The sequence below is a fragment of the Phaethon aethereus genome (genome assembly GCF_964289735.1).
Source record: "Phaethon aethereus genome assembly, chromosome: 14".
NCBI lineage: Eukaryota > Metazoa > Chordata > Aves > Phaethontiformes > Phaethontidae > Phaethon > Phaethon aethereus.
Genome location: NC_138590.1, coordinates 18,142,199 through 18,154,552, shown reverse-complemented (window position 1 = coordinate 18,154,552; position 12,354 = coordinate 18,142,199). Strand labels below are relative to the sequence as shown.

The 12,354-nt window shown below is 53.7% G+C and overlaps 1 protein-coding gene across 1 annotated transcript in view; it reads left to right on the top strand.

Moving 5' to 3' along the window:
- Positions 1 to 2,206: 2,206 nt before the first annotated feature.
- Positions 2,207 to 12,354, top strand: part of JADE2 (jade family PHD finger 2) — a gene marked incomplete at both ends in the record, with an annotated part of 73,271 nt that continues 63,123 nt past the window's right edge. Inside the window, 2 exons of the mRNA XM_082006211.1 lie at positions 2,207 to 2,264; positions 5,254 to 5,339. Of these exons, the coding sequence (XP_081862337.1) occupies positions 2,207 to 2,264; positions 5,254 to 5,339 (144 nt within the window). The remainder of the gene's footprint in view (positions 2,265 to 5,253; positions 5,340 to 12,354) is intronic.

Below are 12,354 nucleotides of genomic sequence, written 5' to 3'. Positions count from 1 at the left end.
ATGCCGTCTTGGATCCTGCCAAATGATGGCAAAATGATTCACTGAAGTGGGGCCACTATTTTACCTGCAATGTGAACCAGTTCTGTGTGTGACTATAAATTCATACTGTTACGTAGTGAGCGTGTAAAAGTGTGTTGTGTAGGTAGGTGTAGGACAGGAGCAGGATGCGGGGACCAAGTTCACTTAGAGGCATGATCAGTGCAACTTCTCACATAGATATCACAGCCAAAACCAGTCCCAGCATCCTGACATCTGTGCTGTACATTGATGGTAGACCTTTTTCCCTCCCTTGGAAGGAGAGTGATGTCTTGCTGTAAAGGCAAAGATGGGAAACACTGGAAATCCCACTGGGTATCGGTAAGTATTCCCTTGCTTCAGCTCAGGTGTTTCTTTTCCCCGTTGACTTCAGCTTATTTAATCTCTGTGATTAGGAACTCCAGAATCAATAAAAGCATAGCTCCAGCTTTGTGCTCCCAAAGCCTCTTTGCCACTTCAGGCCAGTAGGAACCAGTTTAAAAGGTACAGGTGGAATTTCCACTGAAAATAAGTAAACTGTAGTTAGAACTGTCTTCAATATCATTTTCCCCAAGCAAAATCTAATGGCTACTTGGAACAAGGCTGGTTTAATAACATCTGTTTTTCCTTGAATCACTGGGGGAAAGTATTGATATTGCCATATTCTCAAGGAACATTTTTAATCATGTTTTGACAGGGCAATGCCTTACCACGACACTGATAGTTAAAACGTTTATGGTACTTTGTAGTATTTTCCCTTATAATGGTGTGAGAAAAGATAGCACATATATTGTAAAATACAGGCGTTGCAAGGGGTTTATATGCTTGTGTGGAACTTTTTCTGTTGTTTTTGGGGGAATGGCATGCTCCAGCTTGCTATCCAGTCTGTGTGCTGCTACTACCTGCTGCGACCGAACCACGCAAACCCAGTGTTTTATCATTCCCACTTCCCACTCGTGGAAGCAGTAGTGTGTATGCCACGTTAACACCCTTAGATTCCTACAAAATATCTCGGAGAGCATTAGGAAGATTTCCACAAGATTAACATTGTTTCCTGCGGGCGTATTTTAGCTCACAGCCTGTTGGGTAGCTGTCTGGTCCGTGGGTAGCACTTTCCACCCAGAACTCCCAAAGCCCTGTGTTGGAGGGGGGACCACATTGATCAGCCACTTTTTAAACGTTGGTAAACTGGGGTCTTCAAAAGTTAAAACATCTTTTTTCTTTCCTTTTTTTTTTTTTTTTTTTTAAAAGCACCTGCTGGTACAGGCACTTGACTTTCAGCTCCAAGTGCTCGGTTCCTGAGGGGCGAGTTCAGGAGAACCTGCTGATTTCAAGCAGTTCTGTGGCTGGTTCAAAGTCCCAAAGCAAGTCAGCAGTCGAGCTTGAAAGGGGTCTCTTGTCCTGCTAATCGGTGCGATGGTACCCGCTGCGTGGTTTCGTCTCCCAGAGGATGGAGAAGCTGTGCAGAAGCCGCTTGCTCACCTCCCCTGGGAGCTGCGGTTGCCGGCGGGGGCTGCACGGCTGTGCCGGAGCAGGCAGGGCGGCTCTGGGTGATGGGAAGCGTGCTTCAGGCTTGGCTAAGGCGCGCTGGCAGTGCGACGGATACACCAGAAGTCTTAAAAGAAGTAAATACCGCCTGAGTGGGAAGATGAGTCAGAGGGTAAAACCCCGGGCTCGGTGTGCACAGGGGTCCTCTTCAGCTCGGCGATGCTCGGACTTCCCCCGCAGACATACCGAGAGCGCGCATGGTTTCCATTCTTCCATCTGTGCGCTTCGCTTCGCTTGCAGCCCAGAAGCGGGTAGTTCGGGATGCCTTTCGTCCGGTCCGGCAGCAGCGGGGTCCGTGGTGGGGCATCCTGCGCTGGCCATGCTCTCGCAGAGGGAGGGACATGTGGTCGTGGATGCTGCATAGGCAAATTGCTGTGGGAAGCTGTGTGATCAAGGTGTACTCGGTGTATCTCCTAGGAGCGGGGAAGGCTGGTAGAGAGACACTGGCACCCTTAAAGTTAAAAAAAAACCAACACGATGAGGATTGTTTTCTTCCTTTTTTAAGCCCCTGGGTAGTTTTCTGTCGTGAGGGTAAGTACTGGCTGGTGATAACTGGTGTGCAGATATTCAGAGATAACAGTGATTTGGTGCTGAGACGAGTTTCCCGGGCATTAAGTGTAACGTTCAATTTCTTTTGTTACAGATGGAAGAAAAACGACGCAAGTACTCGATCAGCAGTGATAACTCAGACACCACTGACAGTAAGACCTTTAATTCAAGGCTTTGAACAAGATAACTAAGCGATTCACCTCCAGCAGGGAAAACGCTTGACTAATTACTTTGCAGAGAGTGGAGGAGCCTGCATTTACTGGGGAGTCTCTGCACAATGAATTGTGCGCCGGGCTGGGTTTGTCAGAAATGCAGGAACAAGCTGATATCAATTTAAACGCCCGGCTGTGGCTCCTCTTAACTGATGAGAGCGTCTCCTTCGTGTGAGGAGTCTGGGCGAGGAAGAGCTGCTGATTGCAAATCTGCTAACGAAGCAAACACCCTGTGTAGACAAGTTGTCCTTTCCTGTCAGCTGCAGCCTGAGACCAGTTAGCTCTTGACTGAGTTGTACTGGGGGAAAGGGAAGTTTTTACTGGAGTCAGGGTAAAACTGGAGCCTTCTTGTTCCCTTCTTGCGAGCTGAAGAGTGATGTGGGAAAAGGGATAAGGCACAAGCCAGCAAAGCTTGCAAGCCCACGCTTGCTTTTCAACATCTACCTCACTTCATCCTCATTCAGGAAAGCACAGAGGCATGTGCTCAACAATAAACGTGCAAATGTGCTGGATTTTGGCTATAAATAGAGCACTTTCCTCTCCCACTTACTCCAGGGTTTCACCCACTGCAGACATACCGCAGTGCCGTAGTGTTCAGTACCCTCGAGGCACGAGTCTAATCCCTTGTCTGGGCTCCGGAGTTTCCTACTAGTTGCTCTCAGTTTCTTACAAATGTCACAGTAATTTCATCTGGGCCGTGCTGGGAATTTGCTTTCCACACTTTACAGGATCTGGCTGCTGGATATCTGAGAACGAAAGGGACTTTGCTAAAGACACTAAACTTCTGGGCCTTTTCCTAACAGGATGATGGGGAGATTACAAGAGGTTATGGAAAGGCTGATGTTGCTGCGTTTGGCTGCCGTTCCCACAGCTTTAGCCAAAAAAATTGTCATTGTGAACAGAGTTTGCACCGTTACAGCTGAGGGGAACCTGCTGTTTGGCTGCCGGAGGGGACCCCCGTCCTGCTGGAGGCCCGGGGGGGTCCGAGCCGTGCTTATGGAAAGTGTTTCAAGCTTTGTCAATACCCCTCACTTCTCGTAAAATTAAACATCTCTGTCTCAGAAGGGGGTTTGTTTCGGAAGCTGTGCTCCAAACTTCCCGTCTCCTAATCCCCAGATGCCCAAAGGCTTCCCAAGCCGAGCTGCGCTAGCTGGCTTCGCAGCCTTTGGGGGCGAGGCATCTTTAATCACGGTATTAAACAACATGGCCTTATCTCTGTTGGGCTTGGATATTTATGCTGCAGGTGATATCTAAGCTGTTGACAAATGCTCTCCTGCAGCATAATTGTAAACAAAGTGATGACCTTCTCTTTTATGCCTCCACCGGGGAAGGATGGTCGTGGCACGTTATCTAAGCCTATGTGGTTGTAGCACCACGTCGTAGCTTGAGAAGAGGGGGCAAGGTGGAAATTAGTGACGCGATCTCTCAGTATAAACCGTGGCTCTGCTGCTGCGATGCTTCGAGCAGCGCGCCGGGTGAAGCGGCGTTTCCCGGCGGCTGCAGCGCAGGGACTTCTGCTGTGGGGTTTGCCTGCACGGTCCTGTTACGTACGGAAATGATAAAACAAAAAGCACTTCTGTGGAGCCCGCTTTAATGACCGGGAGCCTGACACTGCAGTCATAAAAGCAGTTTGGGAACTGATGCCATCAAATCTGGTCTTCGTTTTATGAAGTAGAAGAAAGCGGGTTTATCAAGTAAAAGGCGCGAGGTGAACTAGTGCCTCCTCCCCTGCGAGCAGAAATAGGCGCGGGAGGTTTATCTGGGCTCATGAGGGATTCGACTGCCGGAGCTGGCGGAGGGAGGGACATTTCCCACCGTGGTGGCACCGTGCTGGGGACAGCCAGCTCTGCTCCCAGCCCAGAGCCCCTCCTGAAGTCCCGGCGTGCCTGGCTCCGTCTTGTTTGGCATTTGCTTACGTACACGGTGGTGTTTCTTCTCATTCACCCATCCGAGGATAAAATCAGCGTTAAATAGGCCCGGCGATAGTTAATTTGTTGCACCCCCACCAAAGCATTTTTGTGTATTGGGAACTGAAGGGATTCTGCTGTACGGAAGACCCAGCCATTATCACGATTGTAAACAGATTCCAGTAATTAGTTTATTATTACCAAATCCATACAGCTTTTTTTTTTTTTTTTTTTTTACTGGTACTAGTAGTGATGGTAACACCTATGGGTTGGAAATAAAGGTTAATAACATAAAGGTCCCAGAACATTTCAAGCTTCAACTGCCCTTGGCTTGTGGAGGTGGTAGCGCTGGTGATGATACTGCTCCAGACAGGATGATGAGAGACCATTCATAGTACTCCTAGAGTAAAGTAATCCCAAATCCCAAAGCAAATACTCTCTTACTGCTGGGAAGTGGAAAGAGCATTTGCTTGGTGTGTCCTGTTGTGTGGCTCCCACTAGATGCAGAGTGGGTTGCTGAGGGTGTGGAAGCTACTCGTCCTGGCACGGGAAGAGGAGTTTTACCCAATTTGGTCAATATTTTTGACCATGGGGTCTGAAGTCTTCGAGCAGTTCAGATTCTTGTCTTTAAGCATCCTTGTTAGAAAATTTTTGGTCTTATCTCCCTAATTCCTGATTCCTGGTTCCAGGACTGCTAGCCCTGGCTCATTCCCTCTTAGAAGCCGTTCTTACTCACGACTTTGGTTTTGCAATTCTGATGTCTGTGTTTCACAACAGTCTTTTTAAACTTCAGAGGTCTCTGTTTCATCATCTCTAGCAGCAGGAAAGTGATGTTAATCTATTTTGGTGAAGTACCCTGGGATGTGCACAGAAATAATGCTGTGTCAAGGTCTTGTCACCTCTTAGCGTTGACCCAGAGTGTTGGTTGCTGCTGTAGTAGCGGCAGTGGGGCTGGTGACAAAGGTACAGAAAAAAACTTCATCTCTTTTTTCATGTAACGTGTCTCTGTTGCCTTGTTGCAGGTCACACCACACCTGCCTCCAGATGCTCCAAAATTCCGAATACCAAATCCACCTGGTCACGGCAGAAGGAGAAGAAGCCCTCTGAGGTACGTGAGCGTTTAGGCTTTTGCCAAAGGAGAGCTTTCCCCCGGGGCCAGACTTGCCCAGATGTGGTGGCAACTGGTGTGCCCCTGGCTGGCTGTGGGTGGTGGGTGCCAGGGCAGGGCATCCTCTGAGAAGCCACAGTGGGCCACGCTGCCGAGCCACGCACTCCCACCGGCAGTGCCAGCCTTAGCTTCCTGCTCATCTCTGCTGGGAGGGAGCAGGTGGAGGTACCCCCGATGGAGATACCTGGTGGAGGTACCCGGTGGAGGTACCCCCGATGGAGGTACTCCTGGTGGAAGTACCTGGTGGAGGTACCCCCGATGGAGATATCCGGTGGAGGTACCCCCGATGGAGGTACCTGGTGGAGGTACCCGGTGGAGGTACCCCCGATGGAGGTACTCCTGGTGGAAGTACCTGGTGGAGGTACCCCCGATGGAGATATCCGGTGGAGGTACCCCCGATGGAGGTATCCCGTGGAGGTACCCCCGATGGAGGTACCCGGTGGAGGTACCCGGTGGAGGTACCCAATGAGGTACCCCCCGATGGAGGTACCTGGTGGAGGTACCTGGTGGGCATCTCAGATGAAGGGGGAGGTCCTTGTGCCCACTCCATCAGGAGCGTGAGCCCCCAGGGGGGTTTCCTGTTGATGCAAGCGGGGAGACCTTGGGTTTGGTGGCATTGGGAGGTCCTGCAGCGTGGAGCTGGCTCCGTGCTGCGGTTCCGCAGCCCTTTCATTTATGGCACAGGCCGTAGCACCGATGCCGGGGGAGCGCGGCTCGGCGGCATGGAGGCCGCTCCTCCTGAGTAAGCGGGAGGTGGGGAGAGCCATGAAATGAGAGACAGCACAGCTGAGCTGGAGATTATGTTGTGTTGTTTCCTCCTGTCACGGGGCTCAAGGGCATTAAGCCGAGGCCGTCGGTGTCTGACCTTGCTGCGGGGCTTTCCCTCGCTCCTGGCTGCTCCGGGCAGCGCTGCCCACCCCGGGGGGCATTGCCCACGCCGTCCCTGCCGGCTCCGCGGTGCAGGGTCTGGGACGGGGTCGGGAGGAGCTGCGTTTCCCGTGGGGAGGGATGATGCTGTGCCCTGCTTCCCCTCGCGTGCCTCGGACGCATTTCCGGTAGACGTGGAAACTGTACTAGGCACGAGCTGCTGTTGTAGCAACTGCAGCGTTTAGCGGTGGTCTTCCTCGTTGCGAGAGCAGCGTGAGCAAAGCCAGAGGGACATCGTTCTCACATTCCCCCGCCTCTGGACCGGGGTTCGGAGTCAGAGCTAAGTTGAGGAGTGGGTGAAGCTCCTTCCCAAGCCCCTGCGTTAGGCTTCTCCTGAGGCTGTGGCCCGGTAAGCACAAACCTCTCTAACATCCTCCCTTTGCATCGAGTAGAGATTTTGAGGTTTTCCTGTGGTCACTGGCCTGAATTACAGCTGCGCTTGGTTCTTATCACGCTGACAGATTTACATGGGTATAGCTAACGTGTTGGTGGTAGGCAGAGTTGTTTGTGCCTTGGGTGAGGAGAGGGGCTGAAAAGCTGTTACTACCAGCTGAGATAATTGGAAACACTCCAGAGAGCAAAGAACCAGGGGTGCAGATGTCACTGGCTGCTGACAAGGCCATCGGAAAGTTGCGCATTAGGGCTGGTAATGTCATTTTTTTTTTAATTATAGATGCGTCTCTTGAAATGGGGAGGGCGTATATTCTGTGAGCTGAATCCCCCACTGAAAAAGTGAAGCACTCAGGGCATCTCCTCCTCCTGGGACACTGTTACCCCTCCTTTGAAGTAACTGCCCATCCCTGTGCCCGATGTGTCTGTAAAGGCATCGGGTTAGCTGTGTAGGTGCCTTCAGGAGCCCCGCGGCGATGCCCGGTGTCAGACTGTGCAACGGTGTGACCCGGGCGTCACCGGCAGTGCCACACGTGCCACCCTGCCCGGTAAAATCCTCCTCCAAAAGAGCCTGCGTTGAGAGATCTCTTTCCACATCACTGGTACAGACATGCTTTTGTCTTCAATATGAATTAGCTTTATCAGCCAGCTAGGAGCTTACCTGGCTGCTAATGAAGTTACTGGATATAAGCCCGAGACTCCAAGGGAAAATGCTTCTGCACTTTACGAAGAATGGTCAGAGCCGGATCCAAGTTTTGCTGCTCTACAACAGCTGGAGGGAAAACTGGATCTTAGTCCGTGGCATCTGGGGAGACGTCAGATGTGGGGCCCACGGAGGCCAGGCTCATCCCTCCGCTTCATGCTCTGTTATGCCCAGAGGATGGTTCTCAGTGAAATGTAGCTCTGGAACAAATAAAGTGGAGCAAAAGCTTAACAGCGCCTAGCTTAGCAACAGTTGGGACAGAAAGTGAACCCTGATGGCATATCTGAACTGAAACTCCAGGGGAATTTGGGGAGGCGATGTGTAATTACTGGAGTTGGAGTTGGGCCAGGATGCTCAAGCTGACAAACCCATCTTTTACAAAAGCGTGGTGGGAACCTGAGCAGATGGGACCGGTCCAGATCCCGGCTTTACTCCCCTTACCCTGCATCTCCCTCGCGGCTGCTGGCATCCAGGTCTGCTTGAGCCCAGCTCCAGGTGAAACCCAGGGGTCGGGAGAGCCTTGGACCGTCCCTGGGGTTGGACATAGGATTGCCCCGCCTGGTGGGTCCGAAACCCGTAGCGGTGCACGGTGATGGTTTGGAGGTCACTCCAGTGAGCGCTGGTGTATGGATTTCCTCTATGACAGCACCTTCCAACCCTTTCCACAAGTGACCCAACTTACGCTCCTCCTGTGAGCACCCATGAACTGTCTGGTCCATGCGCGGGATCCACTTCCCCATCATCCGGGAGACGCCGCAGGGTTTAGCCCATCCTGGAGGATTTCTCACAGGAGCCCTGGAGGATTTCAGGCACGGACCGGGACAGACATCATGTCCCGCTGGATCAGGTACTGAGGAGGGTAAAGCATAAACCACCCCGCTGTCAAACCTCCTCCATGGGAGACGTCTTTCTCTTTGCTGTCCTGTTGAAGGTGGAAACCACGGGAGGGTGACACGGAGCGTGCAATGAATTATTATCAGATGTTGCACCCCCCCAGGCAGTCTGCCCCAGACGTTTTGGGGCTGGACAAACCTTTTCAAACAGTAACTCAAAACTCCAGGTTTACACATGGCTCGTAGCTTTGTCGAGAGCTGAGCTGCTGTCCAGGTGCAGAGGGTCCGGGCACGGCCCGAGGGCGATGCCGGAGGCTGGGGGAGCGGGGGGTTTGTGTGCGCCGAAGTCGCGTCCCCGTTTCTCGCCGAGCTGCTGTCTGCATTCCCCCTGACAACCCGAGCAGGAGATAAAAAAATCAAAAGCATTAGCGTTAACATAGTTATTAGCCAGGTCAGGGGTTGATGTTTATTATGAAAGACTGTGAGAAGGGATTAACTATACACATTAAAAACCACCCGATACAAGGCATCTGGAAAAACAAGCTTCTTAACATGGAAAAGTACTGAGCTGTTTGTAAACATCCGCGAAGGGGGCCATTGCCAGGAGGGCGATTATATTTATCTGTGCCTGTCACGGGGCTCTGCCCGGGCTCTTTGCTGACGTGTCCCAGGCACCAGGCCGCCGTCTCGGCTGCCTCCCGTGCAGAGGTGACAGTCGTCGTCCCCCGCACCGCCTGGGCAGCCCGCACCTCGGGGCAGAGCCCCGGCGCGATGCCGACGCTGCCCCGGGCGTGGGCACGGCTCTCCTGCCCTGCCTTCGCCCGTAGGCAGAGGATGAATCCGGGCGGCTGCCAGCAGGTTCTTGCATCTGCGCCGACGGCAGCCTACCAATCTGGTCATTTGAATTAATCTCGTTAGAGCTCGTTTGCCTCTGAACCTGGTCTCGAGCGGAGCGTGGTGGCCGGTACCCATGGCGGGCTGCGGAGCCCCGCGAGGAGATGCTGCCCCGGGAGCTGGAGGGAGGGATGCTCGCTCGGGTCCTCCCCGTCTTGGGTGCCGAATCTGCAGCGGGGTGCGAGGTGTGCCTGCAGCGTGGATTCCTGCTGCTTTCCGTGGCACGTTAGCGAAACCCAGCCCCCGGCTCCGGGGCTGCTGCGGATGCGAGCGCGAGCCTCGCTGCTCAGACTGCGGCCGCCCAGCCCTCCTGTTCCTGACAGGGAACGGGCGTCAGCGTCTAAGGAGGGAATATAAGAACAAGGCAAGTGTGTAATGACGGTCGCGGGTTCTGTCTGCCGGCTCCCAGCCGTCAGCGGCCCGGGGTCTCCCTCGGATGCTGCCTGAGTCACTGCCTCACCTGATGCGCTCGTCGTTCGCGCCGGAGCTGTGCGCTGCCCAAAACGCTACCCGGCAATGAGTCGCACTGCTAGAAATCTTAGCGGGGGGGAATCCTGCTTTTTTGTACGACCCCCGCCCCCAGCCTGACTCCCCTCCGGCCGTCCCGTTTCTAAGCTGAAGAGCCCTGTGCAGTCTCGGCTCTCATGCGGGCGCTGCTCAGCTCACCGGACATCCTCGTCGCCCTTCTCCTGCGGTCCGGACCCTCTGGAGATGAGGGGACTGCAGCTGCAGGCAGGGTTCAAGATGAAGGGGAAACCACAAATTTATACAATTTACGTTATTTTCTGCTGGCCTTGTTTAGATACTGCTTCCGTGTTTTGAAACATGTCTTTTTATATCTCTTTATGAGGATTTAACCCTTTTAACAAACATCCTCATTGTTTCCCTTCTAAAAAGTAATTCTCGGTGCATTAGATCTTGGCTTTTTCCCCTGCGATAGGTCTATAATGGCCCAGTGCAATGTGAGTTTAGTCCCTGCACTCTCCATGCCTGAAGAATGGCATTTATGAGTACGGCCGAGCAAGACTGGACACGCTTTTGCCGGGCTGGATGAGGAGAAAATCCGTCTCTGTTGAAAGATTTGACTGCAGTGGCTTTGTCACTTTTCCCAAGCCGGCGTGGGGATAACAGATTAATACCATTGTCTTCTGAATGCTGAGAAGGGCCAGACAAAAGTGCTCCTTGTTCCTATTTTAAATTCTGTTGTTCATTGAATCTTTAACGTTCAGCGTTTCGAGAGGGAACAAGACTAGATGAAGAGATAGCAGGCTGGCTCCCGAACGAACATGAGAGTAAGTATTTTTTTTCCCCACAGGCAGATAATATCACTGCTTACAAACACACACCAGGCATTGCTGCGTTTTGGAGCTTTGCTACCGAATATCGCTGCTGGTTTCATTTTGGAAAAGGCTGGAGAAATGTCATGTACTGGCAGGGCAATGGGGCTGGGGGCCAGAGGGGAGCGGGGCTGCGCAGCCAAGGGCTGCACCCGCAGAGGTGCCGGCTCAAGCTGATACGAAGACAGTTTGTACAACCAAAAACTATTCCCAGGGCTCCCATTGTTCCCGTTGTTTTCTCTTTCTCTAAAAATCCTTGTGACTCATGAGCTACAACAAACAATTTTATGCTTGAGAGAGCGAAGGGCTAATAGCGCTGGCTGGAAACGAGGAGGGAGCCGGAGGCTGCCCTGCTCCCGGCGTGGAGGGAGGAAGGGGCTTTTGGCTGGGGGTTGCACGGGACACGGCTGCCAGGAGGGCAGTCCGGGGAGGGGGGGGAAGAGTGTTGAACCAAAACCTAAAGAAAACCTGTTCTCTCAGTGTCAGAAAGCACTCCCGCATCCCTTGTGCAGTGACCCGCTGCTGCCCGTCCTTCAAAGCGATGCTCGGAGCTGGGGGGAGGTCACCCGTGCCAGAGCCCGCGTGGCTGCGGCGGCTGCGAGGGCGCTGGGGGAGGGTTGCAGATTGGTTGGGTTATGGGAGGGAGCAGATTCAAATGTGATTTTTGGGACGCGGACTGTGGCCAGGCCCTTCCCACCTCTCCTGTCTGCCCTCTCCCTAGCCATCACTTCCCAGCACGTGCTTGGTTTTGAATGACGGGCTTCATTTCTCTTGTGTTTCATGCCTGTGCTTTGCAGTGTGGAGTGCTTTGGAAAGGGTTTGTGGTTTGGTGGGGGTTTTTTTGCTAAAACTTTTCAGGGGTACGGATGTTTTTGCATATAAACAAAAATGCATCCCATCCCGGGACGGGGAGCAGGGACGGAGCCTGTCCCTCTGCCCCAAGAGCAAGGTCTAAAGCACAATTCCTGCGGTCTCGGAAAGCCTTGTGCGCGGGGCTCGGCTTGCTGGAGCCCATCTGTGTTTGGCTGAGCCGCCTGGTCCCTTCGGAGCCGGTTTTCACCCGGGCTGGTTTGCAGCAGGCGCTTGGAGCCGGCGGCCCCGGCTGCGTCCCCGTGTTGGGTGATGCCGAGGCTGCGCCGCCGCGCCGGGTGCGATCGTCCGCGCTGGATCCCGCACGGCGGTCCCTGGGCCGGCCGCTGTTGTAAAAGCTAATTAAACCCAGCGGTAGACGAGCGTTCCTTTTTGTTTCGATTTAAAGCCCAAAACAGATACGGCTCTTGGGCTCTCGCCCAGGAGCTGGTTTCGTGCGAGCGGCGAGTCGTTACCACGGGGTCCGAATTCTGTGTGTTCGGGTCGGTATTTGGGGTTAAGGGGGTAATTGGCAGCCTCAGACCTACAGCGCAGTCACTTGGAAAGACGGGTCCTCGGCGGAGCACGTGAAGCGGGAGCTGAATGGCGGCGAGATCGCCGGGCGGCTTTGCCAGAGGGGTTTGTGAGCGAGTCGGAGAACCTGAAAATCGATGCGAGGATTGCACAGAAAGGTGGTGGAGAGGCTCGGAGAGGGGCTGGCCGGCCGGGGGAGAGACGGAGGAGGTGGAAGACAGCCTGGAAGTCCTTTGCGAAGGGTTCCTGGTGCGTCGCAGCGTGCCCGTCGCAGCGAGGCACCGCGTGCCACGGCGTCGCCTCCCGGGGGTGAGTGTTTCTCTTTGAGGTTGTCCAAGCATTCAACAAATTGATGTTGGTGCATGCCAGAGCCCCTGGAGGTGCCCCGCATCTCAGATGTCTTGGGGGTGCCGGGAAGGGCTGCGGGTGAAGCGGCGGACCCTCTGCGAGGGAGAGCGGCTGGTGTACGAGGTGGCTCAGGGAGGAGC